General features: G+C 46.0%; 1 protein-coding gene across 1 annotated transcript; it reads left to right on the forward strand.

The window, feature by feature from the left end:
• TRAF3IP1 (TRAF3 interacting protein 1) lies at positions 1–27,641 on the forward strand. Its single transcript, XM_038142685.1, has 15 exons — positions 1–216; positions 746–814; positions 2,142–2,303; positions 3,121–3,261; positions 3,407–3,859; positions 4,479–4,556; positions 8,928–9,003; positions 12,254–12,352; positions 14,063–14,144; positions 14,804–14,887; positions 15,193–15,304; positions 15,830–15,866; positions 16,390–16,466; positions 26,630–26,853; positions 27,230–27,641. Exons 1-15 carry the CDS (start codon positions 94–96, stop codon positions 27,393–27,395), a joined length of 1,983 nt encoding a protein of 660 aa, XP_037998613.1. The 5' UTR covers positions 1–93; the 3' UTR covers positions 27,396–27,641.

Genomic DNA, 27,641 nt, shown 5'->3' on the forward strand with positions numbered 1-27,641 from the left:
GAGCGCCGCCGGGCCGGGGGCGGGCGGGTGCCGCGGCGATCCCGGTTGGATCCCGGTTGGATCCCGGTTCGATCCCGGCCCGGCCCGGCCGCGATGAACGAGGCGGTGTCGCGGCAAACGCGGGAGACCCTGGGGCAGGTGATCCGCAAGCCGCCGCTCACCGACGCGCTGCTGAGCAAGCCGCCCTTCCGCTACCTGCACGACCTGATCTGCGAGGTGGGTGAGAGGGGCTGAGGGGACCGCGGGCCGCCCCCGGCGCTGTGGGGCGTGCCCGGAGTGCTGTGTAAATCGCGGGGTTTTGGGGGGAGTTCGGGGGGTTTGCGGTGGGAAAGGCACCGGTCGCGGTAGGAAAAGGGTTAGGTGGGGTATTGGGAAGGAATTGTTCCCTGGGAAGGTGCGCAGGCCCTGGCACAGGGTGCCCGGAGCAGCTGTGGCTGCCCCTGGCAGTGTCCCAGGTTGGACATTGGGCTCGGAGCAGCCTGGGACAGCGAAACATCACCGAATCCCGGAATCACTGAGGTTGGAAAAGGCCCCCGGGATCTCGGAGTGCAGCCTGTGCCCGATGCCCTCCCTGTCGCCAGCCCAGAGCACTGAGTGCCGCGTCCAGGGCAGCTCCGGGGACGGGGACTGCACTCCAATGCCTGAGCCCCCTTTCCATGAAGAACACATTTCCCGCTGCCCCACAAGGTTCATTGAGCAGAGGCTTTAAATGTTGATGACTTACTCTGTTTCTTCTGGTTTTTAGGTGATCAGAGTGACAGGTTTTCTGAGAGGACTTTACACAGATTTCGAGCTGAAGTCAGATAATGTCAAGGTGGGCGTGGGACTTTCTTATTTGTTTAGCTTTCAGGTTTTTTTTTTTGCAGCTTGCAACAAGGTTCTTCTGCTCTTTTCTGTGTTCAGCACCAAGGAGCTGTTGCTATTTTTGTGAAGAAGTTGCAAAAATTCCTGCTGGTGGGTTGTATTATACTTTCCATGGGGTGAACACCTATAGGTTTGTGTGCAAATTTTTGGTTTTAAAAGAGTCTTGTGGTCTCTCAAGAGAATCCGTGGCCCTAAACTTACTGCCCTATATATTTGCGTGTATGTAAAAACATACATATATATAGTATATAGATGTATACATTAAATATCTGTGTTTAATATCCCAGGACTCACCTGACTAGGATATGCATTCCACATTAGTTTTATTGCAGTATAAAACTGGCTGATTACTGAAAGAGGAGGTTAATACTGTTACTGAAAACTCATTTTCTTAAGTCCAAAGGTGACTTTACTCTCTGTTTGCTGCTTTCCCCTGATTTTTGGCTGAGCTGATGCGGAGTTCCCCAACTCCCAGCCTGATTTGGGAGCTTTGGTTGCTGATTCCTGGCAAACAAACCAGTTTTTGTGTGTTGCCACTTAGGCAGCTGATCCCATGGTGTTTGTTTAACATAGCAACTGAAGTGTGAGCTGTGACTTCTCATCCCTCCAGCCAGTTCTTGCACGTTTTAGTCAGTGATTACTACGTGTGTTTACTTCTGTGACTGCTCCTTCTGCTGTCAGGATAACTAAAATTAAGTAATTTATAACTGAATTGTTGGGGTTTTTTGATAGTGTCCTTGTTGGCCCAAAAAGCAGATTTCCCAGCAGCTCCTGAGCAGTCTTTGCTGCATCTACATGCTGCTATCTCTCTGATAATTTCCTCACTAATTTCTTTCACAGCCCATGAGCCCATGGGGTTTTCCAGAGCTCAGGCAGAGGAGATCAAAATCCTGGACTGTGGGGGAAAATGTCTCAACCTTGAGTTCCTCTTCCCAAAACTGGTCGGGAGGAAGACTTGGCTGCTTCCTTACTGTGATCTCTCTTGGAGTTGTAGAAGATCAGGAGAATAATTTTTATCTGAGTAATCAATAGGAGAGAGCTGTAAGGAGGACTGAAATAATGAAATTCCTTAATTGTGAGGGCTTCTGTGACATTTCACTTGGCTTTGCTTTGTTTATTTGGGCTTTTATTTTTTACTTCTGCTTTTATGCAATCACTGGAAGACATCATCTTTATTAAAGGGCAGTTGGGGCAGGTTGGTTGTGAAGTGTAGTCGTGAAACTAAAACAAACGTGATAATTGGAGATAAAAGTTTCTCTTAATTGCTCTTTTGCCAGGATAAGGATTCCAAGATCAACTTCCTTCAGAAGGCCATCGATGCCGTTGTGATGGTGACAGGAGAGCCACTGTCAGTGAAACCAGCACGAGTTGTGGCTGGACACGAGCCTGAGAAAACCAATGAATTCCTTCAGGCAATTGGGAAGTGTTGCTTGAATAAGGTGGGACAGAACTAGACAGATTTTATGCGCACAGGGAACAGGGCCAGGAGGAGAGGGAACAGCCTCAGGCTGGGCCAGGGGAGGCTCAGGGTGGACATCAGCAGGAATTTCCCCATGGAAAGGGTGCTCAGGCCTTGGAATGAGCTGGCCAGGGAGGTTTGCAGTGCCCATCCCTGAGGGTGTCCAAGGAACACCTGGATGTGGCACTCAGAGCCCTGGGCTGGGGACAAGGTGGGCATCAGTCACAGCTTGGACTTGATGACCTTGGAGGTCTTGTCCAACCCAAATGATTCTGTGCCTTAATTGCACAGTAGAAACATTTTGTCACCCCTTAGCAACAGCAGATAGAGAGTTCATGATCTTCAGCAAGAGTTTGAGCCAGCCACACAAATGCATTCTGAATAGCAAGGGTTTTATTGCTCACTGTTGTTCACTTTATTTGTTTGTCATCTAATAACATTTATTAGATTTGAAGCACAAAATGAAGCTCCAGAACCTTTAAAATTTTGGGATACAGACGCATTACTTATACAACCAGCTGCTCACCTTTGGCTGTATCTCCTTTCAGTCAAATCTCTTAACTGTGGAATGAAAGTCATTTTTCCACTGTGCTTTTTTGATTATGGAAATAATGGAGAAATTTGATAACTGATTAAAAACAACTGCAGGGGCTGTTCTTACACAGAATTATTGCATTCTTTCATGGAGTTATTGTGTTTTTACACCGAATTGTTGCACTCTTAAAATAACAATTACTGCATGAATTATTTAATGAGACAGTTTACTCATTTCAGTGGTGTTTTTCTGTTCCTTGCAGCTGTCCAGTGATGCTGCTGTAAAAAGGGTCTTGGCTGGGGAAAAAGCTGATGCTAAAGGGAAACCTCCACCCTCTAAACCTCGACATAAAGAAAGCAGAGAGCCCAGAGCAGAAGAACAAAAAAGCCATAAGGATAAAGAGGTAGCATTTGCATTTTTGGGGGGGTACTGGGGTACCATGATTTATTTGTTTTGGGGTATTTTTAGCATTTCTGTGTTTGTGGAGTCACTGTGTGATTGAGTTGCCATGTGTTGGAATTAATGTTTAGTGTTTGCTTTCTTTTCAGAGCAGGAGAGACACTGAAATTAAAGACAGAAGCCCTAGCAGAGACAGAAAATCCAAAGGAGATTTGAAAGAGAGCAGAGAAAGAGAAAAGGAGAGGGATAAGCAGAAGAAAAATGAAGAGAGGAACAAAGAACCCGAAAGAGACACGTCTAAGGAAGGAGAAAAACAAGAGAGGGAAGGAGGCAAAAGCAGAACGACCAAGCAAGGAAGAGAAACAGAAAAAACCAAAGGAAAAGCAGACCCAGAGCGAGGAGAGGACCTCAGGCATGATAAAGGACAGGAAAGAGAGAAAAGACATGAAGGAGGAAGAGAAAAGGACAGGCTGAAAGGAAGAGACAAAGATAAGGCCAGGGACAGAGAAGGAGAGAAAGACAGAGAGAGAAGAAGAGATCGAGACAGAGAAAAAGATGGGGAGCATCTCAGGGAACACGGGAAGGAGAAAGCAGAGAAAAAGGTAATTGAAATGTTATTTTGGGGAAGAACTTTCCCCACACTGTGGTTGGGACTGTGTTTGTTCCAGTGGCCTTCCATGTTGGTATTCCTGCTCATCCACCAGGAAGGGACCTTGTTCCAAACCCCTGCCTTGGGCAGGGACATCTTCCACCAGCCCAGGCTGCTCCAAGCCTGATGTCCAACCTGGCCTTGGACACTTCAGGGGTCCAGGGGCAACCCCAGCTTCTCTGGGCACCCTGTGCTGGGGCCTCAATGCCCTCACAGGGCACAGTTCCTTCCCAATTCCTTCCCCAGTGGGAAGCCATTCCCTGTGTCCTGTCACTCCAGGCTTTTGTCCAAGTCCTTCTCCATCTTGTTGGCTCCCTTCAGGTGCTGGAGGGCCTTATCAGAGTTGGGACTGAATGGTCTTTAAGGTCCCTTCCAACCCAAACCAGTTTAGGATTCCTGGATATCCTAAGGATTATAGGCCCTGAGAGCCACCTCCTTTCATTTTGTTATTCTTCTATTTCCTCTTCCTCCAAATATTTCCTATTGCTCTTTTCTGTTCTGTTGGTAGAAATTCAGGATTGATGGGCACCAAAATGCTTCTCCTGAATCTAAACCAGTCCATTTCTTTCCAGCCCTCAGATTCTGAAGAATCCATGCATAGAAAACCACAGAGGCCAACTAAAGACAGCAAGTGCCAGCCAGACACTGAGGTTAGTAGTGGAGCAGGTAGGAATAACCAAAGTGTTGCATTTTGATTTGGGAATCTGCTCAAAAACAATACGGGGTTTGAAAGGTGGGTAAATGGCAAGTTTTAGGGCTGGGAAATACATGAAATAGAGGCTTCCCTGGGTTTTTTGGTTGTTGATTTATTAAAAATTTCTCTGAGCTTGGACCAGAAAAAAAAAGAGTCTCCTCAATTTATTTTATTTTGCAGTTTTTATTTCCTTGTATTCATATTTTGGACACTTCTTAGGATCACAGCCTGGTTAGGGATGGCAGGAACCTTGGAGCTCATCTCTTCCAACCCCCTGCTATGAGTTTTCTTTATTTCCCAGAATCTTTCCTGGAAAGCTGATAGGGTTTTTGTATTTGGTTTTGAATTTTAGCAGGAGTTACTGTTTTGGAAAGAAAAGGAGTCCAGTGTTGTTTCAGGGTCCACAGTTTGCAGCTGGAAGAGCAGCTCAGTGCCTCTGCACAGGAGCTGCTGCTTGTGTCACCACTGTGCTTCCATGTGCTGCTTCCTGATGACCTGAGGCAATCTGGGGAATTACGAAGCCACGTGGCCAAATGTTTAAAGAGGGACACTTCAGTAAATGAACCTAAAGCTGCACAGGCTAAGGAAAAGCCAGGCAGGATCCCAACTCTAGCAGGAGTCTCTGGGCCCACTGTCATTATTGTGTCTTCCCCATGAGATGACAAATTTATGGCTCTTCCTTGACTCCAGTCCAACCAAACTCTTTAAGTTATTGGCACTGGGAGGGAGAGCTTATAAAAGAGTTTGGTTTTGTTTTGTTTTTTTTTTAGCCTCCAGCAAATATTCGTGGCCAAGTCAAACTTCCTGCAAATTTGGTCTCTAATGGAAATTATGAGCCTCATCCCGAGCTCTCATCGTGCTCTTGGGCACCACAATAGTGCAGAGGGGCAGTAAAGTTTCATTTCCCCTCCTAAGTGCTTTTGGGAGGGATTCCAAGGCTTTGGAATCATTACCTGAAGTCCAAATGGCATTCCTGCCTCTGCCTGCCTGCGTAACAGCGGAGGCTGCTCGCTTCTGAGATGATGAAAACACAAACCCGAGAGCAGAGCATGGCAAATGCCATCGTTTCAAAGCTGGGGAAGGGAGAGATGACATGAAAACGTGCCCAGTGAATTTTGGGAGCTGAGGTAGCTGCACAAAGTGATTTAGAGGAAATTCCTGCAGGAAATCATTGGAAATGGCATCTCATGGACTGGGGTTGATCTTCTGGTCCTTCCAGGAGTTTCCCAGCCTTTATTTCCAGGGATTTACCCCATTTTAACCACTGTGGCTCCACTTGAGTCACGTGGCAGGGAAACACATGGATTCAAAAGAAGGCAAACAACTTTCTGTGCACATGAGGGATTATGAATCGTATTTTGTGGTCTCTGCTGCAGAGTTAATACATCTTCAGCATCTCTCTTTAGCTTTTTATATGTATTTTTTCTGTAGATAGTTACAGAATATATCTGTTCACTATAATAGAAGGGAAATAGTTTGAGGCAGTACCCAACAAGTCAACCACTGTTTCCCCCCCTCAGGATTAATCTCTTTACCTTTTTAATGCATTTACTTTAGAGAACAGATCAATTTAGAGGGTTTTTTTTTTTTTTAGTATTCTATATGTACAGCAAAGCTGTCACTTAAAGTTTAATCCCTTGCTTTGCTTAATGAGATTTTCTCTATTTATGCAAATCTCAGTTTTTCTTGCTGCTAATTATTGATGCCAGCTTTCAAATCTACTTAAGGCTGACTTTTTTTTTTTTGTAATTTAAATGTAATTTTTCTGTTGCTAAAAAAACTTTTTGTGCTACCTAGTGTGCAGTAGTCATCACATGGGTATCCATAATTTTCTGGAGCTGGAAGAAAGCAGGGATAAGTAGGAATTAAGAGACATTTGGCTACCACATGGCAATCAGAACCTGCCTCAAGGCTGGCTCTTGCATCCTGCAGTTTGGGATCAGGGTTAAGTCATGTTCTGTTCACTCTCAGTCCATCTCAGGGAAAATTCAGATTTAAAATGGCCTTTTGGACCTTCTAAATAACGAAGATCATTATTGTTTAGACTTGACAAGAGGTGGAGGAGGTCACAGAGCATCTGGTGCTGGAAGTGGCCACAGAACAGGTAAATCATTTCCCCCTGAGGCCAAACACCTTGGAGAAGTCTCTTCCATGTTTCCCATGGCAGCTGGAGCTCTTGGCTAAAGCCTTCTGTAATATCCTGTCATTTCTGGCTGCTTGCAGAAGGGGTTTGAATTTGCCCTGAAAACCCTATTGCTCTGTAAGTAGTCACTTAAAGCAGCCTCTGAGTCCTGCCTGATGAACTTCTGTTCCTCTTGGAACTTAGGTTATGTAATGAAACTGTGGAATTAAAAAAAGGACAGCAGAGAGAATCACTTATGGAAATCTGCAGGACGTGGCTAAAACATTTCTGTTCTGGAGCTGGGAATGTCCCTCTCTCTTTGGTGTCACTACATCAGAAATACCTAATTTAAACTGCTTTTAAAACAGATTTTCCTCATCTCTTTGTGTTTGAGAAGTTTTAATTTGCAGGATCTAATGCAAATGGAACATCATCTTGCAAGACTTTAGGTGAGGAAAAGAGAATTGATTGATATTTTCCTAGTAAGTCTTACCAGCACAGCACTCAAACTGGCCTCAGCAAGTGGAGATCTTTCCTTGTATGTGGTTTTACTTACATAAAATTATACCTGCAGGCTTTCTGTTGTAGAGGTGGAAAGATACCTCCTGGCACTATGGGTTTCATTAGAAGAAAAGTACTGTGGAGGGTTGGTGGAATGAAATTGCTGTTCACAGACTTAATTCTTATTTATTATTAGAGAATCATCAGTAGAGCTGATGAATTAGAGGGGGGAATCACAGTGGCTTCTTTTGTAATGAGCTCTGAAACACCAGCAAACATTCTCTTCTGTCTTGAAGTGAAATCTGGCCTCTTTAAAGGTTAATAATGAAGACAAACCAGCAGCCCGATGGTTTGCAGAAGGCTCTGGATCCTCTCCACGTGGAAACATAATTACTCAGGACTGGGAAGCGTGCATGCATCCATCAAGGATTGTGCTGTAATGTGTTTTTCCAGCATGGTGTGAGATGAAGTGCAAGATTTCCCTTTAATGGCTCCGGTGGCTGCTTTTCAAAGTCTTGAAGGGGAATAACCTCTTTTATCTCCCTTTGGAAAGCCCCCCAGTCATAAATATTGTGGGCTTTCTGTTTTCATGTGTGCTGCCATGGTGAGGAAACGTCAGCTTTCACCCTGCACCTGCTGCCAGGCTGCACATGTGGCTCCACAAAAATTCTGTTTGTAGCCACATAAATAAATGACCAAATCCCCTCTTGCAGCAGCCTCAGCACCTATTGGCAGCCCCCTCCCCACCTGTGCTAATAATGACCTCACCCAGAGAGCTGCTGGGGCTGCAGTGTGCCAGATGTGCTCCTGATGGGATAAGAGCTTTCTTTTCCCTCCTTCCATACTGTTGGGCTTGCGGACGTTATTATGGAGAATTAAAATTAAGATGAACCACTTCAAGATTGGAATTCTGTCTGGTTTTCCTTAGAACATGCCAGAATTTGTAAAGAGGAAAAACACTTCTGGTGGAAGGATTCCCTGCCCCAGGCCAGGGGGTGGAAGAGGATGAGCTTTAAGGTCCCTTCTACTCAAACCGTTCTTTCTTGGCAAAAAAATGGCAGAATTTGTGATTCTCAGGTTATCAGTGGAGGTCTTTTCCAACCTTAATGATGATCAGCAGGGCTGACAAAAAATCTTGGAAGAAAACAAAAAAAAAGCACATAAGGAAGGAGATCCTGGGAGGTGCTAAACATATTTCAGGATTTGGGATATTAGGCAGGATTTTTATCCAGGGAAGTTGCCATTTAAGTAATGCACTGGGCAAGCCTGGTAGCACAATTTTTTAAATCCTTGCTTCTCTTTTGGAATGAAGTCTAAAGGATTTTGCAGCAGGTTGAAGAGGAGCTGTGTATCTGATGCAGCTGAAACACAGAGGTGATTGTAGGAATCGTCCTCCTTTTTATAACTTTTTTACTCTACAAGGTTGGATACTCGTAGTTCCCATTTGGAAGTTGTTTTTCCATCAAGTAAGTTCATGTGAAAGAAAATAGCTGGCATTTCTCCAGGAAAAAATATCCACAGGTTGTGAGGGAAATAACATAAACGTGTGGATCAATTCTTGGGTCAATATTTGCTCTGTATAATACTTAGAAAAGCAACACAAGGAAGTAAATTTTAGATATAATGATATAATATTTAGATCTACTGTTATATAAATTGCTGGTCTTTTATTGTTTTGTTTTGTTTTGTTTTGCTTTTCTCCAGAATGAAACTCCTGCAAGGATATCAAAGCAGCCTTCAGCAAAAGCATCAAGGCATCTCTCCAAGCCTGCAGGAGAAGGTAACCACAGGGAGGATATTGTTACTTCTATCAGATATGCTGCGGGGTTATTGAGTAGGAATAGCAGAAATACTGAAATATATCCTTGTTTATTATTGCCAGGGTTTGACTTGGACTCCCAGCCTGCATTTGTGAGTCCAAGAGGCAGTTTTCCTGCCTGGGTTTGGGATATAGGAAGTGAGATTCAGTTCAGTTTGCTCTTGTTCCCCGTGCACAGTTGCAGACAGAAATTCAGCCTGCTTTTGGTAATTTCTGTGTAATTACTCTCTAAACGAGCTTTTGGACTTGTCTGCAACTATTTCTGACATGTAACATTTGTTAAATGTTTACAGCAGAGCAAAGTGAAGGTTGAAGTGGTTTTAATTTGGTTTATAGACAGTTGGTCCAGGCTTTCCAAATAAATTATTTCTCTGTGGAGGTGCTTCCTTGCAATTATGATATTGCGGTTCATGTTTATTTCATTATTTCATTGGTTCCTTCTCTTATCCCCCCATGTTTTCCCCAAGTTGTACCTTCCCTTAAAGTTGTCCCTCAAGCTATTGCTCTCTCTTTGTTCTAGTCCCTTCCCTGCCTGTCAAGGCAACCCTGTCCCTCTTTCCCTGCCTGTCAAGGCAACCCTGCCCTTTTTCCTGAATGTTCCCTGCCACTCACCCCAGGCCAGTCCCGGATTGAAACACCCACTTGCAAATCTCCTAATGCACGATGCCCCATTGGCCCACGTGTCTTTTCCCTCTCCTCCCCTTTATCCTGCTTGGTGCTGTCGGGTCTCACCCCCAGATTGGGGTGACCCCGAAAGATGGAAAAGTCTCTGCTCCAACCCGTGCCTTCAAAGAAAGACTCAGTAGTCTTCTGTTGTCCGGCCTCAAGGTTGTTTATTGTTGGTTATCTAAAAGATTCTTCTCCTGAACTGCTGTGGCCCGTTCAGCAGCTCAGACAAAGGCACACTGCCCTCCCAGGGGGCTGGTGCCATCTTTTATATCACACATTCCGTGTTACATGTTTATGCTTTTTCCCCAATGCCCATCATCTATATTGAATGGTGACTTTCTACTCTAAACCAATCTGTGAGTGCCAGCATCACCAAAGACATGGAGGCTAGGAAGGAGAAAGAAAGAGGACAGGACACACCCAAATCCCTCCATCTTAGAACCCTTGACCCCCATGTACAAAACTTGGACCCCTGCGTACAAGGCTTAAAACCCCCCTGTACAGCACTCAAAAATCCTTCCTTTCACTTCGTGACTACTTCTACTACAATATCTAAACTTTTGTGACTTCTTGTTCTTCCTGCAAAGTTGGTAAATTGTTCCATGGGTCAGATTCAAAGCCACAGGGGTCTCTGGCTGCATGCCAGGGTCTCAGATGCTTCTGACCTGGGTTTGGAACATCCGAGAATGTCTGCGGGACATTCTGAGTTCCGACAGGGTGCCACAGTGTTGATGTAATCCCCTTGCTCCACCCTTGAAATCCCCCTATGGGTTGATTTTCTGTATCCCCCCCTGGTGTGTAGCTGTGTTTAACCCCTTGCCCTGGGGTGCTTGGGGCTCTCTCTTCTGCCTTACCCCCTTCACCTGGAATAACCTTTCCCCGTGGAACCTCAAGACAAAGCGCCTCCTCCTTCCTCCTTCGCCTGCTCCCTGCCGTGGCTGTAACAGCGTGCACCGCAGAGCTTGCAGCTCTTTGGGCTCAGCTGTGGGCAAACCCCAGTCCCCAGCTGTTCCCCCCTCCCCTTGTGGCTACCAGAGTGTTCAGAGCTAGCCTGGGTTCCAGTGGCCTTCGGCATTGTGTCACCAACTTTCGACTTTCGTAGCTCAGCCTTTGAGTACTATGTTTACACACTGACTGGAAAGTGCTTGATCTTCAGAATGTCCCAAATACTGCCCATCGGGAGGAAAAGAATCTTAGCTTAGCACTGCCATCCCTTTGTGTAGGAAGACAAGAGGAAGAGCCTGGAGAAACTCCTGGATGAGGAATAAAAGTGGCTTGTACCCAGAGCTCAGACAGCAGCAGTGGAACTGCAATTTCTGTTTGTATTTCAGTGCCTTTCTCCCTCCTTATTTCAGTGATTGGTCCTAATTTCCTTTCAGTGCTTTGTGCCCCTGGTATTTTAATCCTAAAGAAGAAGAATGAAAGAATAAATCACTGTAATGTCTGTGTTCAGAAGATTCAGTGACACCTGTGAACTGATGCCTGTTAATAACAGCCAGTTCTGGTTAAAAATTGGTGCATGAAAATCTTCATGCACTTAATTTTCCGATCTCATTTATATAAAGAGATCATGTGTTGCTGGATTTCTTCCCAAGCTCTCACTTTTTTTTTTTTTTGATTTCTGTTTTAGGTTGCCATGTATCTGAGGCAAAATACTGGAGTTATATCAGTCCTGCTTTCAGGATAATGAGTAGCCTTGTTTGGGCACCTTAAATACGTCGGAAAAGCCCCCCTGTATGTGTGTTAATTTAGGAGCCTCATTCAAGTTGGTGCTAGAAAATTGAAATTTTTATGTCACGTCTCCTGTGCTGCGAAGTCTGAGTAATTTGGCAGCTGAAAAACCCCTGTCTGGATTCCATTAAAACTGCAGCCTTATTTTACTACTTAGTGATCCTCAGCTGATCCTGTAACTTCTTTTATTTCCCAAAATTTCAGTATTTGTGTTATATGGCACTGAACTGTAAGGACCAGACACACCATATTTATGGGATTGTCCCTTTAACACCAGAATCCAGTTTTCCTGATAAGTTTAACACAGGGAATGACTTAAGGGTGAGTATTTTAATCCTCTTTCCCTGATGCAGCGCTCAAACTGTTGTTTATCAGAGCCAGGAATATTTTGGGGCATTACCCCTCTTTCTTTTCTGACACACTGGGCTTGCCATAGGTGAATAATCCAGAGGATTGGAAAACTTTCTGGAGCTGTGCTGATGCATGTTGCACGCTGGTGGTGATGATCAGAGCTTTCTGTTTGATCTTATATTAATTGGAAATGAATCAATGTACAACAGGAGGAAATGTCTCTTCTCTGTGGGCAGATGAATTATAGAGGTTTATACTGAGTATTTCAGCTTTCAGGAGTTCAGTCAGCAGTCATTTAAAAAGTCTTTGTGCACCTTGACTGTGATTTATTGACACTGAAGAAGGTTTATTAAACTAGGGTAGCCCTTAAAGAAGTCCTAGCAGGTATTTAGCATGGCTTTTTATTTTGAATTTTTATTGGCTCTTGGGTTTCATTTGACCATAAACTGGTTTGTTACAGGAGCTGTGGACACGAGGAGTATGGCAGATGGGATTTCAGAGGATGGTGCTGCTGAGCTGCAGGAGAAAAATGAACCAGGCCTTGCAGAAAAACAGAAGGGTAGGGAAAGTTAAAGTGTGGCTGCCATGGAAAGCCCCGCTAGAGTGTTTGGGTCAAATCTTTGCAGCTAAATGGTGTAAGGAGGGTGATTCACACTTAATCCAAGTGCTGCTGTGTGTTTTAATCACATCTGATTCATACTCTGCCCTGAAAAATGTCCATCCCTTGATAAAGCAATTACTTTTCCTTTTTCCTGTTCTTCTGTTTTCCAAGAGGCAAATGGCTGCATCTGAGTCCCTTGATGACTTGTCCTCTGTAAGAAGGGAATCTTTGCACGTTGCCGTTTTGTGCAACTATTTGGGAGTCTCAGTGTTTGCATTTTACCGGATTCCAGAGGAAAATTCCATCCCTGCATTCTTTCTTACTCCACCATTTCTCCCCCAAGCTGGATATAGCTCCCAAGACATGATGTGTATCCAGCTACCCAACACACATGGAGCCATGGAAGCAAAGTGCAGGAGGAGGAGCTGAAATTGCAGCAAAAAGCTCCATTTTTGTTCTCCCCAGCTGCAGATGTTTGACCTGCTTGGGAGGATGGATCCCACGGATGTGGGAGGTGTTCCCAGCCCACCTTTGGCCTCCAGGGCCTCGTGGCTGTGGCAGCCTAATGAAATATGGATGGTTTGGCCAAGACATTTGTGTGACCTTCCCCAGCTGGGAGAACTTCCATGTGAATTCCCTTTTATCTCTTGGAGCTGTCTTGTCCTTTGGAATGCATCTGGGGTGGAAAATAAATTTATGGTATAATTGGGAGGGATGTAAGAGGAGTTACCCCCAGGTTCATTATGGATTTGGATTGGATCCCCTGGTGGTTAAAGAACCAAATATTCAGGATCAGAAGAATAATGAAGGTTGGAAAATGTCTCCAAAATCATCAAGTCCAACCTTTACCACTGAGCTCAACCTTTATTTTATTGACTGATCTTGTTTTTCGGCTTTATTCACCAAGGCGCTGTAAACCCCTCATTTTTTGGTTCAGGACCTTTAAGATCCAAATCCAAGACATTCCAAGAGCCCAGGATTATAAAACATTGTTTATTAGCTGAAGTAAACTGATTTTCCTGGATCTTTTAGAACATTATTTCTGTCTGCTTCAGTTATATTTTGTTGCAGAGCAACGAGGCTCTGTATCCCAATTTTCCTGGCCCTGGGAGTAGTTCCCAGGTTCTGGATGTAATTCCTCCTGTGTGCTTCATGCCTAACTTGATCAGATTGCAGAATAAATAGAACTTTTCTAAAAAATCATTCTATTTGTTATTTACAGATTAATTTGCCAAAGACGCAATAACATTCCAGTGACAAAAGAGCAGCATCAAACATAGTTGAAAACTTTTAACAGAAAAAAGAGGTTTTTTTAATAAATCAAGCCCTTCTCTAATGCTTTTTGCCCTTTTTGTGATGTATTACAGAATTTTTAAACATAATTGGGCTGAGTTTAGGTGCTTTGAGTAGACTTTACTGAAGGAGTGGCCAGTACCTCAACCAAGAATCCCAGTAGGGGAAGATAAGAGGTTAAGGGAAACAAGAGCATTGAGTGAGATGATGTAATTTTCACAGAGGGGAGAATTTCACAATATTAAGAAACTTATAAAAATGAAGAAATTTAAGTGTTTTTTTTCAGTGCAGTGCTAAGATTCCAAATAATGTCATAAAAAGCTGAGGTTTTCCTAGCCCAGCTAAGCCCCAGTTTTATGGTGTTTTGTTTAATAGAAAGAGAAGCAGAGAACGCGGCTCCTGACAAGTCTGAAAATGGGGAAGCACCTCCTGATGTCCCACCTCGGCCTGCCCAAAGGTGTGTTTCCATCCTTTCTTCCCTTCTCAATCCATAAACTGCTCTGTGGAATGTTAGTAAAATTTTTGAGGAGAACATTGCATTTCCTCTGTGCATTGCATAAGGATGGCATTATGGATGAGGTGAACTTGCTTTTCAATTTGAATGTTTGATTATTTTTTTTTTTTCTCTCAGCAAAGGCTTGTGTTGCTGTGTTACTGTACTTGAAGGCACCCCCGTGGCAGGGAGGAATGATGAATCTGACTCCATGTTCTCAGAAGGCTGATTTATTAATTTATTATACTATATTATATTAAAGAATATTATACTATACTAAAGAATACAGAAAGGATACTTACAGAATGCTAAAAAGATAATAATGAAAACTCACAACACTTTCTAGAGCCCCGACACAGCTTGACCCTGATTGGCCAATAAGTCAAAATAATTCACAGCAGAATCCAGTGAAGCAATCACCTGTGGGTGAACAATCCCCAAACACATTCCACAGGAGCACAACACAGGGGAAGCAAATGAGACAAGAATTGTTTTCCTTTTTCTCTGAGGCTTTTCAGCTTCCCAGGAGAAAAATCCTGGGCGAAGGGAATTTTCAGGGAATGTGAATACCACACTGTGTCACTTGTGAAGGTGATTTTTCCTCATTCCCGCTGTTCTTGCAGACGGATTCCCCGTCCTGGCAGCGCGAGGCCAGCACCTCCACGAGTGAAACATCAGGAGAGCACCGAGCTCTTAATCCCAGAAAGGTGAGGGACGAGGGAGTTGCAGAGTGGGGGGTGTTTTTTGGAGCACACCCTTCCCAGCTCCTCTGGAATCAGTTTGGGATGGTCACCTCATGGTGAAGTTCCCATCCCTGGAGTGTCCAAGGAGGACCTGGACGTGGCACTCAGTGCTCTGGGTGGGGACTGCTCACAGGTTGGACTTGAAGAGCTTTTCCAGCCTCAGTGATGCTGGGATTCTGTGATCTTTTGATGGCTTTTAGCTGAGTTTAGTTTATTCTAATAGATGCCAGTATTTCCATTCATTCCCGGGTTCCCTGTGTCCCTGACAGGAGCGGCAGCGCTAAAGCGGCCCCGAGCGTGCTCAGGGAGCAGCAGGTTTCTGATGAGGAGGATGAGCAGTTCGTGGTGGAGACAGCAGCGCCCCTGCCAGAGATGCCAAAGGTGTGTTCCTGTTGCAGCTGACTGAACCTTTTTCCATATTTTGTTTGGAATGTCCAGCCTGGAGAGGAGAAGGCTCCAGGGAGAGCTCAGAGCCCCTGCCAAGGCCTAAAGGGGCTCCAGAAGAGCTGGAGAGGGACTGGGGACAAGGCATGGAGGGACAGGACACAGGGAATGGCTTCCCACTGCCAGAGGGCAGGGATGGATGGGATATTGGGAAGGAATTGTTCCCTGGCAGGGTGGGCAGGCCCTGGCACAGGGTGCCCAGAGCAGCTGGGGCTGCCCCTGGATCCCTGGCAGTGTTCCAGGCCAGGTTGGACCCTGGGGCTCGGAGCAGCCTGGGCTAGTGGCAGGTGTCCCTGCCCATGGCAGAGGTGGGATGGGATGAGTTTTAAGGTCCCTTCCCACCCAAACCATTCCATGATTCCCTGACGTGTTGAAATATCCTCCTGCTGAATATTTTTGAATAGTTCCATATTACAGCAATGCCAACTTTTTGCAACTAAAGCTCTCTTCCTGCATGTGTAGGAGCCAGAAGTGGAGCTGGTTGAGGATCAAAAGCATGGTACGTTTGCTTTTATGCATATTTATACAGATCTAGAATCAACCCCTGGGTTTAAACCAAATGCTGAACACTTGAAGTGCTGAACAGAGCACTAAAATCCCTCCTGAGGGAAAAAGTTTGCAACGTTTGCAGGAAAACCAACTTATTTACGCAGGCTTGTTTTCCTGTGCAGCTGGATTTACAACTGTGTTAAGGACACGTTTTCTATGCATCCTCAGTGTCAGCAGGATTTAAAATTCTGCCCAAAGCTCATAAATTAACGTTTCTTCAAGTGTCAGGTACAGCTTGTCAGCTCCGAGATGCGAGGTTGGACAAATTCTAGAAAAGCTTGGGAGAAAAAAGATCAGATAACAAATACCTTGTGTGTCAGTGTTTAAAATACAAAATAAAATGCTGTTTATGTTGCTCTAAAAATTGTCTGCATTAAAAAAAACAAAACAGTTGGGTTTTATTTTTTTTTGTCTGAATGTTTAAAAGTGTTAAGTGTCCATCAATGTTTAGAAAAATCCTGGTTTTTCAACAGGTGGGCTGGTGAAAAGAATCCTAGAAACAAAGAAGGATTATGAGGCATCACAGAAATCATCACCGACCACAGACAGGGTGAGGTGGCAATGGCCTTCAAAGAACTGGGAGATGAGATGTTGCAATTGTGACCCTTTTCTTTGCTTTAAATGTGTTTTATTCCATCTGTGATCAAGCTTTTCTCTGTCATGTCTTGTCTTGCTTATGTGATTTTTTCCCACAGTTGAGAAGGGGAAGGTAGGTTTTGTTTTTGCTGAGTTTTGTAGGGTTTTTTTTGTTGTTTTGGTCACTTAGAAAGTGTGTGGGAAGGATCTAGCAGTGATGACAAACCAGAAGCAAAAGCTTGATCCCCCATATTTGAGTGTCTTCCTGTTGAAATGGAGAGCTCTGGCTTGGTGTGCCTTGCAGAGCTCCTGGTATGAGAGGCAGCAAAGGCAGAACACAGAGATGGACTCATCTGATCCCATGGAAAGTTGCTAAATCCATTTTGATGTGCTGGGGAGAGGCACTGAGGCACTGCAGTGATAAAAGTCTCATAAAATTAAGACAAGTACCTGATGTTTTGGGGAGGTGAATGCATTCCATGAGCTCTTACATCTTCCAGTCACATTTATTTTAATCTTGATTCAGTATCTTGGGGTTTTCCCACGTGTATGCTTTTCAGGAATGGTCTGTAATGTTTGAGACCAGCTGTTCACAGAGCTCTGTGAAATCAGTGGTGACTCCTGAAGACTCTGGAAGCAGACTCCTGTCTGCCTCTTCTGGCTTTCCTTTCTTTTCCAGCACGTTGAGGAAGTTGGGGTGGCAGATCTGACTCTTGGGGGAGTATCCTCCTTTCTGGAGTTTGGGATTGGCTGAGATCCAGGCCTGGAAGAAAATTCTTCATGTATTGCAAGGGCTGTGGTTGATGAGCCCAGGTAGGGTTAGATGGGATATTGGGATTTAGGAATTGTTCCCTGGCAGGGTGGGCAGGCCCTGGCACAGGGTGCCCAGAGCAGCTGGGGCTGCCCCTGGATCCCTGGAGGTGTCCAAGGCCAGGCTGGACCCTGGGGCTTGGAGCACCCTGGGACAGTGGCAGGTGTCCCTGCCCATGGTAGGGGGTGGCACGGGATGGGCTTTAAGGTCCCTTCCAGCCTGAATTCTTCTGGGATAATTCTGAACTGAAGAAACCAAATCCTTCTAAAAAGAGGAGAACACCTTTAGATTGCTGCCCATAAGCTGTTAGGAGTGGTTTTAGCCTTACCCAACTTGCTGAATTGCATCCATTTGTTAGAATTGTCCTTCTTGTGGTGTCTGTGGTCTCTGAAGCACCTCTGACTGCTTGGCATGAGATTATCTAACGGGAAGATTTGCCTGCTTGGTGAAATTCTGCCTTTAGGGAATTGTTTGGAGACAAAGAAGGGTTCCAGGTTGATTCTGGAGTTTCTGCAGCAGCTCCAAAGCTCATTCCTGAGCTGGCACTTGAGCCCAAGCCATGCAGCTGTCCCTGTTGATAACTAGATGGTGCTGTTGGATCATCAGTTCCCAGCTCAGTTTGGGAAGAGCATTAGGAATTCATTAGTGCTGTCTCTCAGCGCTCCCTCACCTTGGGCTGCCCTCTTTGGTGGTGTGTCCTGTCCAGCACCGGGCATGGAACAGGATAATGGGGGAGGATTTACACAGTCACATGGATTTCAAGCTCAGGAAGCTTCCTCTGGTGTCTGTGCTAAATTTTCTGGTTGGTTTTTTGTCCTGACTGAGAGTAACAAACTAAAACAGTCCCTTTTTAACCCCTTAAATATTTTTAAATGGCCAATTGTGACTCTCCACAATCACCATTGAGTCCCATTGCTGGTTTTCAGCCCTTGAAACATTCATTCAGCATTTGTTTGGCTTTTGTTGCACTTTTGAAGCCCTGCTCTGCGTTAGCAGTGCCGAGAATAGAGAACTAATTCTGGAAAAAAACCTGCTGACTTCCTAGTCCATCACGTGGAAACCTGCCCGAGCTCCTGGAATACCATGGGATTGCCTGGCCAAGCAGCTGCTTGCTGCTACAGGAGGTTCCTCTGCTGCTCCAGCTCTTCAGATAATAGTGTGGAAGTGCTTGGGATCCAGACAGGAGTGTGGTTCTCCTGAAATTGTGATCCACAGAGAAGTGTGGTTTTCCTGGAATTGTGATCCAGAGGGAAGTGTGATTTTCCTGGAGTTGGGATCCAGAAAGGAGTGTCATTTTCCTGAAAATGTGATCTAGACAGGAGTGTGGTTCTTCTGAAATTGTGATCCAGAGAGCAGTCTAGTTCTGAAATTGTGACCTAGACAGGAGTGTGGTTCTTCTGAAATTGTGATCCAGAGGGAAGTGTGATTTTCCTGAAATCCTGATCCAGAAAGGAGTGTCATTTTCCTGAAATCCTGATCCAGAGAGGAGTCTAGTTCTGAAATTGTGATCCAGAGAGGGGTGTGGTTCTCCTGAAATGGTGAGCTCTCAGATAAGTGTGGTTTTCCTGAAACTGTGATCCAGAGAGAAGTGTAGTTTTCCTGACAGCAGGGTTGAATGGAAAAGATGATTAAAAATGCTTGCAGTGTGTGACAGGCACTCGACAGTTCAGAAAACAAGAGCTAGAGACACAGTTGAATCCTGAGAATGGAGTTGCTGTGACAGTAAAAGTGAAAAAAAACCCAAATTTCCAATGTGGCCTTGCCTCTGGGAACGTTTTTCTGTCTATTTAATTTGTTTTCCATCAAACTCTCCAGAAGTATCTTCTGCATCAGCATGCAGCTGTATTCCAAACTGCGTTGTGCATCAGAGTAAAATTAAGGGTATGGCTATATTTTTGGAGTAAGGTATGCAAAAACCCAGGGAATACTTGAAAGAAAACTTGCTTTGGGAAATTCCATCTTCCCTCTATCTGTCACTAGAATGTTCATCTTCCCTCATTTTATTAAACTATTCAATACATCCCAAAGAAATGAAATGTTTTCCCGCTTCTATTCATTAGTCTTTAAAGACTTGATCTTCTGCCAGTTAGGAAAATGAAGAGGGAAAAAATAGCAGGCTGAGTGCTTGGAACTTTTGGTTAATACATTATTAACTCCAGTATTCAGCAAAAAAAATGATCAATGGATCCACCTGATTTATTGGGGATTAATCAACCAGAAATGAGGTGAAGTTGGTGGATTAATGCTTAATCCAAGTGTAACGCTGGTGCCCTCTCAGGGATGTTTCACACCTTCCAACTGCTGATGCCTGGGGAAAATTTATTTATGTTAAAAACATTCCTCCAAAACCCTTTCTGTGCTGTGTTTCCCAAACATACATTTGCTTTTTTAGGAGTTTTAATAAAGGAGAACAGGGGAGAAGGAAAGAAAACGGGGACTTTCATCATCTAGGTTTTGCATGTGCAGAAACTTAAAATAATATACACAATTTTGAGGTCAAACAAAGGGGTCATTCTGAAAATACACACGATTTTTGCTGTCTTGATTAGCTGCGTTCAGCCTAACAAATTCCTAAAAAAACTTCCTAAATGCATTTGTTTAGAGTCTAAGCCTCTAATGTCAACCAGAGAAAGAAACAGATGTTCCATTTTGTATTCCACTTCATTTATTTGATGTGTGGAAAAACGTAGGCAGGTTATTAAACAGCTGAAGCAAGTGGGATAACAGAATTCCCATCTTTGCACTACCAAAAGGGCTTCAAAAAAGCAGCAGCTTGGAGGCTTCTGGGAGGAACAAGTGGTATTGAATAGCTCAGCACCTGGGCAATATTAACATGAATTACCAGTGTGGTACATGATGCACTTCAGAGCTTGGGACAGATCTAATCAGTGCTGATTCTGTTTGTTTGAAGAGCTGCAGGTCAGTGATTTTTACATTAATCCATCAGCTGCACATCTGGGTGTGCCCTCCAGGCCGTGCAGTGAATGTGCTGTGCTCAGCAGCTGGAGTCAGAAATGCCAGCACTTGGGTATTTGGGGCAGGCTCATCATTCCCACCACAGCATCCTGCCAGCTTGGTGTGTCCTCAGGAATGCTGACAGGGAAATGGAGGAGGAGTTACCCATGGAAGGGTTTTCACCTCTGTCACATCTCTGTTGATGGAGATGTGATGCTAATTCAGTGGGAAATCTCTGGTGCAAGCACACAGTTCCTCCAAAATAGGATTTCTAACCCAGCAGCTGAGCAGCACAGGAGCTCAGATGGAAGGAGTGTGTGCTCCAGGGTCCTTACACTGCTCCCAGCTCTAGGGAACAAAAATGTGGCCCCCAAGCAGTAATGCTGCAAGCTGTGAACAAAGGAACAGGGCTCTGTTCATAATCCTGGTGGTGTCAGGGCTCCTTTGTGCCCCAAACCATGGAATTCCTGTCCTGTGGGTGCACTATAAATCCAAGTGAGACAGCAGGTGGATCTGTGGACACAAAGGATGTGCAGAAGTGGTGAGGCAGCTGTGGTTGCCCCTGGGAGAGGTGCAGTGTGAAAAGGACACAGCTCAGGGCCTGTCACATGTTTCAAGGTGCTGGGGCACAGCCTGGGGGGAGGGAAGTTGTTTAATACAAGGAGCAGGTTTATTCCAGGTCCTTTTTCACCAGGAAAGGGTGCTCTTTCAGCAGGAAGAGGTTCTGGACGGGGAGTGTGAGGACAGGGGGAAGGCTGGGCAGAACTGGCACCAGTGTGGCATTGTGGGTGAATTAATGTGCTCAGCTGTCACTAATTTCAGCTGGAATCATCTCCTGGTTTGTCTCCTCTGGCTCAGGATTCACAGGGAGCCCATGGGCTGGAGCCAGGCTGGGAGAGCTGGGGGTGCTCACCAGGAGAGGAGAAGGCTCCAAGTGGACCTCAGAGCCTCTTCCAGGAGAGCTGGAGAGGGACTGGGGACAAGGCATGGAGGGACAGGACACAGGGAATGGCTTCCCACTGCTCGAGGGCAGGGATGGATGGGATATTGGGAAGGAATTGTTCCCTGTGAGGGTGGGCAGGCCCTGGCACAGGGTGCCCAGAGCAGCTGGGGCTGCCCCTGGATCCCTGGCAGTGTCCCAGGCCAGGTTGGACACTGGGGCTTGGAGCAGCCTGGGACAGTGGCAGGTGTCCCTGCCCATGGCAGGGGGTGGAATGAGATGGGCTTTGAGGTCCCTTCCAAGTCAGACCATTCCATGATTCTGTAATTTTGCTTTGCGTGCTGAATACTGCCTCAAATACAGGAGATTTTGGGAACTGACTTCTCCCCAGGCAAGCAGGGTGGGTGTGTGGGCTGGAGTGGGTGTTCATCGACAGGTGAAAAGTCCAGCTCTTTTTGGAAGGATCGAGTATGAGCTTCAGCTAATATGGAAAACCACCACCCTCCAAAAAAAAAAAAAAAAAAGAGGTTGAAAAAGCTCTCTTGAAAGAGCCATTCTTTTATTTTCTTGTGGAGCCTTCCAGCTCAGGAGCAGGTCAGACTGACTGTGGGAAGTGCAGTGATAAAGAACATTGTGTCTCCAGCTCCTTGGCCTATGCCTGAACCCCATACCTGGCATCAGCAGAAAAAGCATCCTGTTCATTTGAAATGCTTTAACATTTACTGTTTCCCCCCTGGTTCTGTGAAAAGAGTTTCTTATGGGGATCCCTGGTGGATAGTTACAATATACTTAAAACACAGACTCTGTAAAAACCAGGAAAAGAAAACACCCTTTATGATGAAAAAATATATTTTATACAATAAAAAAAGCACTCCACCTTGTTGGTTTTGCAGTGGATATATCCCAGTTACTTGCCCAAAATGAAGTTTCTGCCCTGTCCTGTAGAAAGAGGTGGGGGGAAATGGTGGAGCTCAATAAAACTGTGATTACTTGGGTCTGTTTTCCTAGTGGGACATAATAATAGTGTTTAAAGGGGCTGTAGAAACTATTGAAATGCTTGATGGATGCTTGTACTAATTTGATTGATATTTAAAAGCCTGTTAATTAAAAAAAAAGAAACAAAGGGGAAGGTGTATAAAAGTAAGCAAGTGCCCTTTCTTGAAATCCTGGTGGCTTCTGGAGCCTTGTTGATAATTTCCACCTTCTTGATTAAAAAACAAAATTCCTGCTTTCAGATTTCTCAGGTGGCTGCACCCGAGTCCACGTTTTGTTCTGCTCACATTGAGGTAATGGGAAAAGCAGCCTTTTTTCCAGGAATCCAAAGCAAACATTTGTCTTGGTGCCTTATGAAAAACATGAAGCAAAGGAAACGTGTTGGGCCTACAGAAGTGATCCAGCCTTTTACACGGGGATAATTTATTGATCCTGGGGCTGTTGGGACAGGGGAGTTGGTTGAGGTGTAGGGCCTGATGAAAAAGCCTGGAACAGTTTGGGTTCTGGCGTTTTTCTCCCGGCTGAAAATCTCCCGTTACGCGTTTGTGCAGCGTGAGCAAAGGTGGCACTCGGGGCTCGCACCGCCCACGTCGCCGGCTGGGGGAAACCTCCTGCCATCATTCCAGAGATTTTAACCCATAGCTGCGACTGTGCAGCTGGGAACAGGCTCTAGTGGCTTTCTCTCCCCTTAACTATTTACGATCAGCGTGAGATGGCAAAGCTTGAGAGGGTCACAGGGATAATTCTGAGCCTTGAGCTGCACGACGTGGAATCGTGGCTGTCCCATCCCTGGAATGTCCCAGGCCGGCTTGGAGGAACCCGGGATAGTGGAAGGTGTCCCTGCCCATGATGTGGCTTGGAACTGGATGGGCCTTGAGGTTCCTTCCCACCCAAACCACTCTGGGATTCTGGGATCATTAGCACAGGTGTTAATGAGACAGAGAATGGATGGTGATTGGCACAGGTTGAGCTGCTGTGCCTTCTGGTTGGGAAATCTTTCTTGGGAGGAAATTTTTCTGGAAACTTGGGTGTTCTTACGCCACTTCAGTGTCATATGTGTTTCAAAGACACCGATTTAAAAATTGTTTTTGTTTTATTTTTAAGCAAGCCTGTTGATGAACCTGTATGAATAGTATTTACTAGATTTTTATTTCAAGTAGTATTTAATAGATTTTTTAGTGGTGTTATGTTTCAGTTCTTTCAATGCCAGTTTCCCTTGATGATCCTAAAGGTCTTTTCCAGCCATGACAATCCTGTAATTCTGTGACTGACTTTGGATGGGATATTTTCTCTTTTGAATCTCACTTTTGAAGTATTCAACTGCACAGAGAACACGCTGGAGTTACAGGGACACTGGAATTAATGTTCAGTATTTACTAATACACTTTAAGGAACTGATTCATGAAAAATATTCCAATTATTTTTTTTGTTTCACTTGAGCTTTTCAAGCAGTTGTGTATTTTAGCCTGGAATATTTCAAATTATGAGCTGGACCTGTGTTTACAGACCTGTGTAGATCTCTATGTAGATATATTCTGTATCTAAAGCATCCAATTCTGGTTTGCTTCTTTACTGAATTGTGGGATTTAAAGTTGTATTTCATTTTTTATTTTGATCCTATAGTTCTCTGTGGAGGGAAGTGTGGCTGCTTGGTCTGTCTAGGTATCGGAGAGGTCAGGCCAGCATTACAAGGATGAGAAGTAGAATCACAGAATCATTTGGGTTGGAAAAGATCTCCCAAGACCTTTGAATCCAAGCTGTGCCTGATGCCAGCCTTGTCACCAGCCCAGGGCACTGAGTGCCACGTCCAAGTGTTCCTTAGACACCTCCAGGGATGGGCACTCCTGGCAGCCCTGGGCAGCCCATTCCAAGGGCTGAGCACCCTTTCCATGGAGAAATTCCTGCTGATGTCTGCCCTGAGCCTCTCCTGGCCCAGCCTGAGGCCATTCCCTCTCCTCCAGGGGCTCCATTCCCTGCCCTGGACACGCTCCAGCCCCTCAGTGTCCCTCTGGCCGGAGGGCCCGGGGCTGGACACGGCCCTGGATGGAGGGGCCTCAGCAGGGCCAGCCCCGGGGACAATCCCTGCCCTGGGCTGTGTCACAGCCCGGGGCCATCGGCCTCCTGCCCACCTGGGCTCGTGTTCAGCCCCGTCCCCAACACCGTGGGGCCTTTTCCAGCTGCCCGGCTCTTCTTCCCGAGCCTGCGGTGTCCCGTGGGGTCACAAGGAGCTGGCCCTTGGCCCTGCTGACCCTCGGCCCATGGATGCCTCTGCAGAGCCTTCCTGCCCTCCAGCAGATCCACATCCCCCAGCTGTGTGTCTGCAGCCTCCTGAGGGTGCCCTCCATCCCCTCATATCCCCTGATGAAGATAAAAATACTGAACAGAGCTGGGCCCACCCAGTACTGAGCCCTGGGGAACCCCACTGGTGACCAGTCCCAGCTGGATGTGGCCAGCAGCCAGTTTTTATCCCTTGAAGAGTGCACTTATCCACACCATGGACTGCCAGCTTTTCCAGCAGAATGCCTTGGGAAACATTCCAAAACTTGGCATTTGGGAAATAGAAATGCAGCAGCTTTTCACACACCAACCCTCAGATAATGGACTGGCTGAGTCCTCTCCCTTCTGAGAGAGCTGGATGTGAAATAAATTCCTTATTTTTTGGCTGAGCCTTTGGATAATGGATGGCGGGGAGGAGAGTGGTGAGGGTTTGGAGCACTTAGGAGAGGAAAAACAAGGGAATGGGATGTCTTCCTGGGAAGCTGTTGGACCTGATACAACTCTGCTGATGGACTGGAGGTGTTTGTCTGCACAGTTCACTTGCCAGCCCCGTGTGGAAAATGCAGTGCTGTGGACTGAGCCTTCCCTCTGGCTTTGGAGGAGCACAGAGCAGGAAAAGGAGAGGAAAAGAGTCAGGATAGAGAGAGAAGGGTTTGGAATGCTGTCAGATTACAGCTCTTCCATCCTAAAGGACAGCAAAGGCATGGATGGCTCCAGAAAAGCCCTGAATCCTGTGGCTGGCGTGGTGTAATGAACACCTGCTGCTGCGAGGGAGGCACGGCCTGAACAGAAGGGCACTCGGGGCCGTGTTGTTGTTAACAGCTCAGCCAGCTCTCCTGAGGTGATGTGGGCAGCGAGGGGCTCAGCTCCAGCAGCGTGTGTCACCTCAGCCCAGCTCCTGATGAAACCAGGCAAACAGGAACCCGCAGCAGTCAGAAATGCAGCGTTTCATTGCGTGGCAGAGTGCGGGCAGCAGCCCCCAGCCAGGCTGAGCCTTCGCACCTTCGGCAAAGCCTGTTCCTCAAACACATCCCTCCGTGTCCCCAGCCCTCCAGCCAGCCCAGGGCTGCTGAAATGTGCTTGGCAGGAGGCCCTGCAGCCTCCAAAGCCAGCTGAGCAAACAGCCACAGCTCGCACAGGAAGCCAGGCAGTTGGGAGGAGGGCAGGAGGGGACAGGGGACGGGTTCCCTGTCCCAGCACTGCCACCTCGGTGTTTAGCAGGAATTGTGCCTAGGAATCGGCTGGCCCTCTGCTTGGGGTGGCAGGGAAAGGTCTTTCTAACTCTACTTCAAGCTCTGTGTGTCTGGGTTTGGGAATTTGACCTGCAGGAGTGATGGAAAGAAAGAAAAATGAAGTTGTTTTTTCTTCATGGGGGAGAAAATCCCAGCAGGCTTTTCCTTAATGGCTTTGCTGGAATAAGATTATTCCAGTGTATTAGCAGCGTGGCATCCCTCTGCTCTTTTTACGGCATCCTTTTGCTTCTGCTGGCTGTGCCACTGGAGCAAACTCTGCATTTGACTTGCAGTGAGCTGAGAGGCCTCAGGAGCTGCACCACGGAGACTCTGCCGGTTGCACACGAGGGAAGCAGCACAAGCCCAAATTCCTTTGGAGTAGTGGGGTTTATGGCGGCCACACCTGCAGCCTGTATGGTTTTACAGCCATGGAACAGGAGTGCAAGGCAGGGAGTAACCGTGGCTGTTTTAGCTCTGAAGTGCTGCTGTTGGGAGCAGCATTAGGAGCTGGAGATCCAGATGTGGACAGTGGAGGGAGAGAAGCACATGGAAGGGGCTGATGCAGAGAACTCAGAGGACGCTGTGCCCTGGAGCTCCCACAGAGCAGCAGAACTTGATGCTGCTTTCAAAGCTTATCCAGAAAGGTGTGGCTGCCCCATCCCTGAAAGTGTCCCAGGCCAGGCTGCACAGGGCTTGGAGCAACCTGGGATACTTGAAGGTGTCCGTGTCCATGGCAGGGGATGGGATGAGCCCTAAGATCCCTCCCAACACAAACCATTCTGTGATTCCACGATCCTTCTCTTCCATTTTAAACTGTCATGAACGCTTCTCCAGCTCCTTCCCTATTCGCAGTCTCCAAACATCCTTCATTCAGCCTACATCCACAGTTTTCCCTAATTCTGATGCTTCCCGTTTGTCCCTTCTGTTAGGAGAAGCCAATTGTCTCAGAGGCATCCAGGAAGAGGGAGAGAGACTTGGTAGCCAGAGAAATCGAGAAGTTCCAGGGCTCCATTCAGACTGTGTGCCAGCATGTCTTCAGGCTGGGCAGGATGGTGGATTACATCCAGGAGGACATGGATGCCATGAGGAACGAGCTGCTGATGTGGCGCCAGGAGAACAGGGAGCACGCGGAGGCTTTGCGGAGGGAGCAGAGGTGAGTGTGGCCAGGGCCATCTGGGGACAGATTTTAGGGGCCCTTAAAGCTTACAAACAATGGAAATATTGAACCCAGAGCATGAGAGTTGTTCTGGTGTGAGTGACAGTTGTTGTAACAGCTTCTTTGGCCTTGCTTGTCTCACACCAGAACACAATGAATCCATCGGAGCACCCTGGGATAGTGGAAAGTGTCCTTGCCCATGGCAGGGGCTGGGACTGGGTGGGCTTTAAGGTGCCTTCCAACCCAAATTCTGTGATTCCATGGAATATTTTGCAGCCTTTCAGGTATTGAAACTTTTTTTCTTGGAGTATTAAATAACCTGAAGCAGTTTGAAAGCTTCCAACAACATCACGTTCCTTTGTGTCTCTTCCAGCATCACAGACAGCACTCTGGAACCACTAAAGGCTGAGCTGGCTGAGCTGGAGCAGCTGATGAAGGACCAGCAAGACAAGATCTGTGCTGCAAAAGCAAATAATTTAAGGAACGACGAAAAAATCCAGAGGATGATTCTTAGCATAAGTGTGTCTTCAAGAAGGTGAAGAAGAGGGAAAAGGAGTTAAAAAGCCTTAGGACTCACTGACTGACATTGCTACCAAAAAACCAAAACCCAAATAGCAGATATGCCTCGTTCAGATATAGAATGTTTAAGGACCAGAACCCTAAAAAATGTTATGAAAAACTCTGTTATTGCATTGATTTTTAGATGTTGATATTATGCAGGATAAAATTGTGTTCACTTGAATGCTAAAGTTGCAGAGCTATTAAAAGAACTTTTATTTGTTTAA

This window comes from Motacilla alba, chromosome 7 (genome assembly GCF_015832195.1).
Source record: "Motacilla alba alba isolate MOTALB_02 chromosome 7, Motacilla_alba_V1.0_pri, whole genome shotgun sequence".
Classification (NCBI taxonomy): domain Eukaryota; kingdom Metazoa; phylum Chordata; class Aves; order Passeriformes; family Motacillidae; genus Motacilla; species Motacilla alba.

Bases quoted from the DNA above. Each gene is read 5' to 3' on its own strand.
- TRAF3IP1 (XM_038142685.1), top strand. From the start codon at position 94: ATGAACGAGGCGGTGTCGCGGCAAACGCGGGAGACCCTGGGGCAGGTG. The intron at 815-2,141 runs GTGGGCGTGGGA...CTCTTTTGCCAG, and splicing joins TGAAGTCAGATAATGTCAAG to GATAAGGATTCCAAGATCAA. The intron at 3,860-4,478 runs GTAATTGAAATG...ATTTCTTTCCAG, and splicing joins AGGAGAAAGCAGAGAAAAAG to CCCTCAGATTCTGAAGAATC.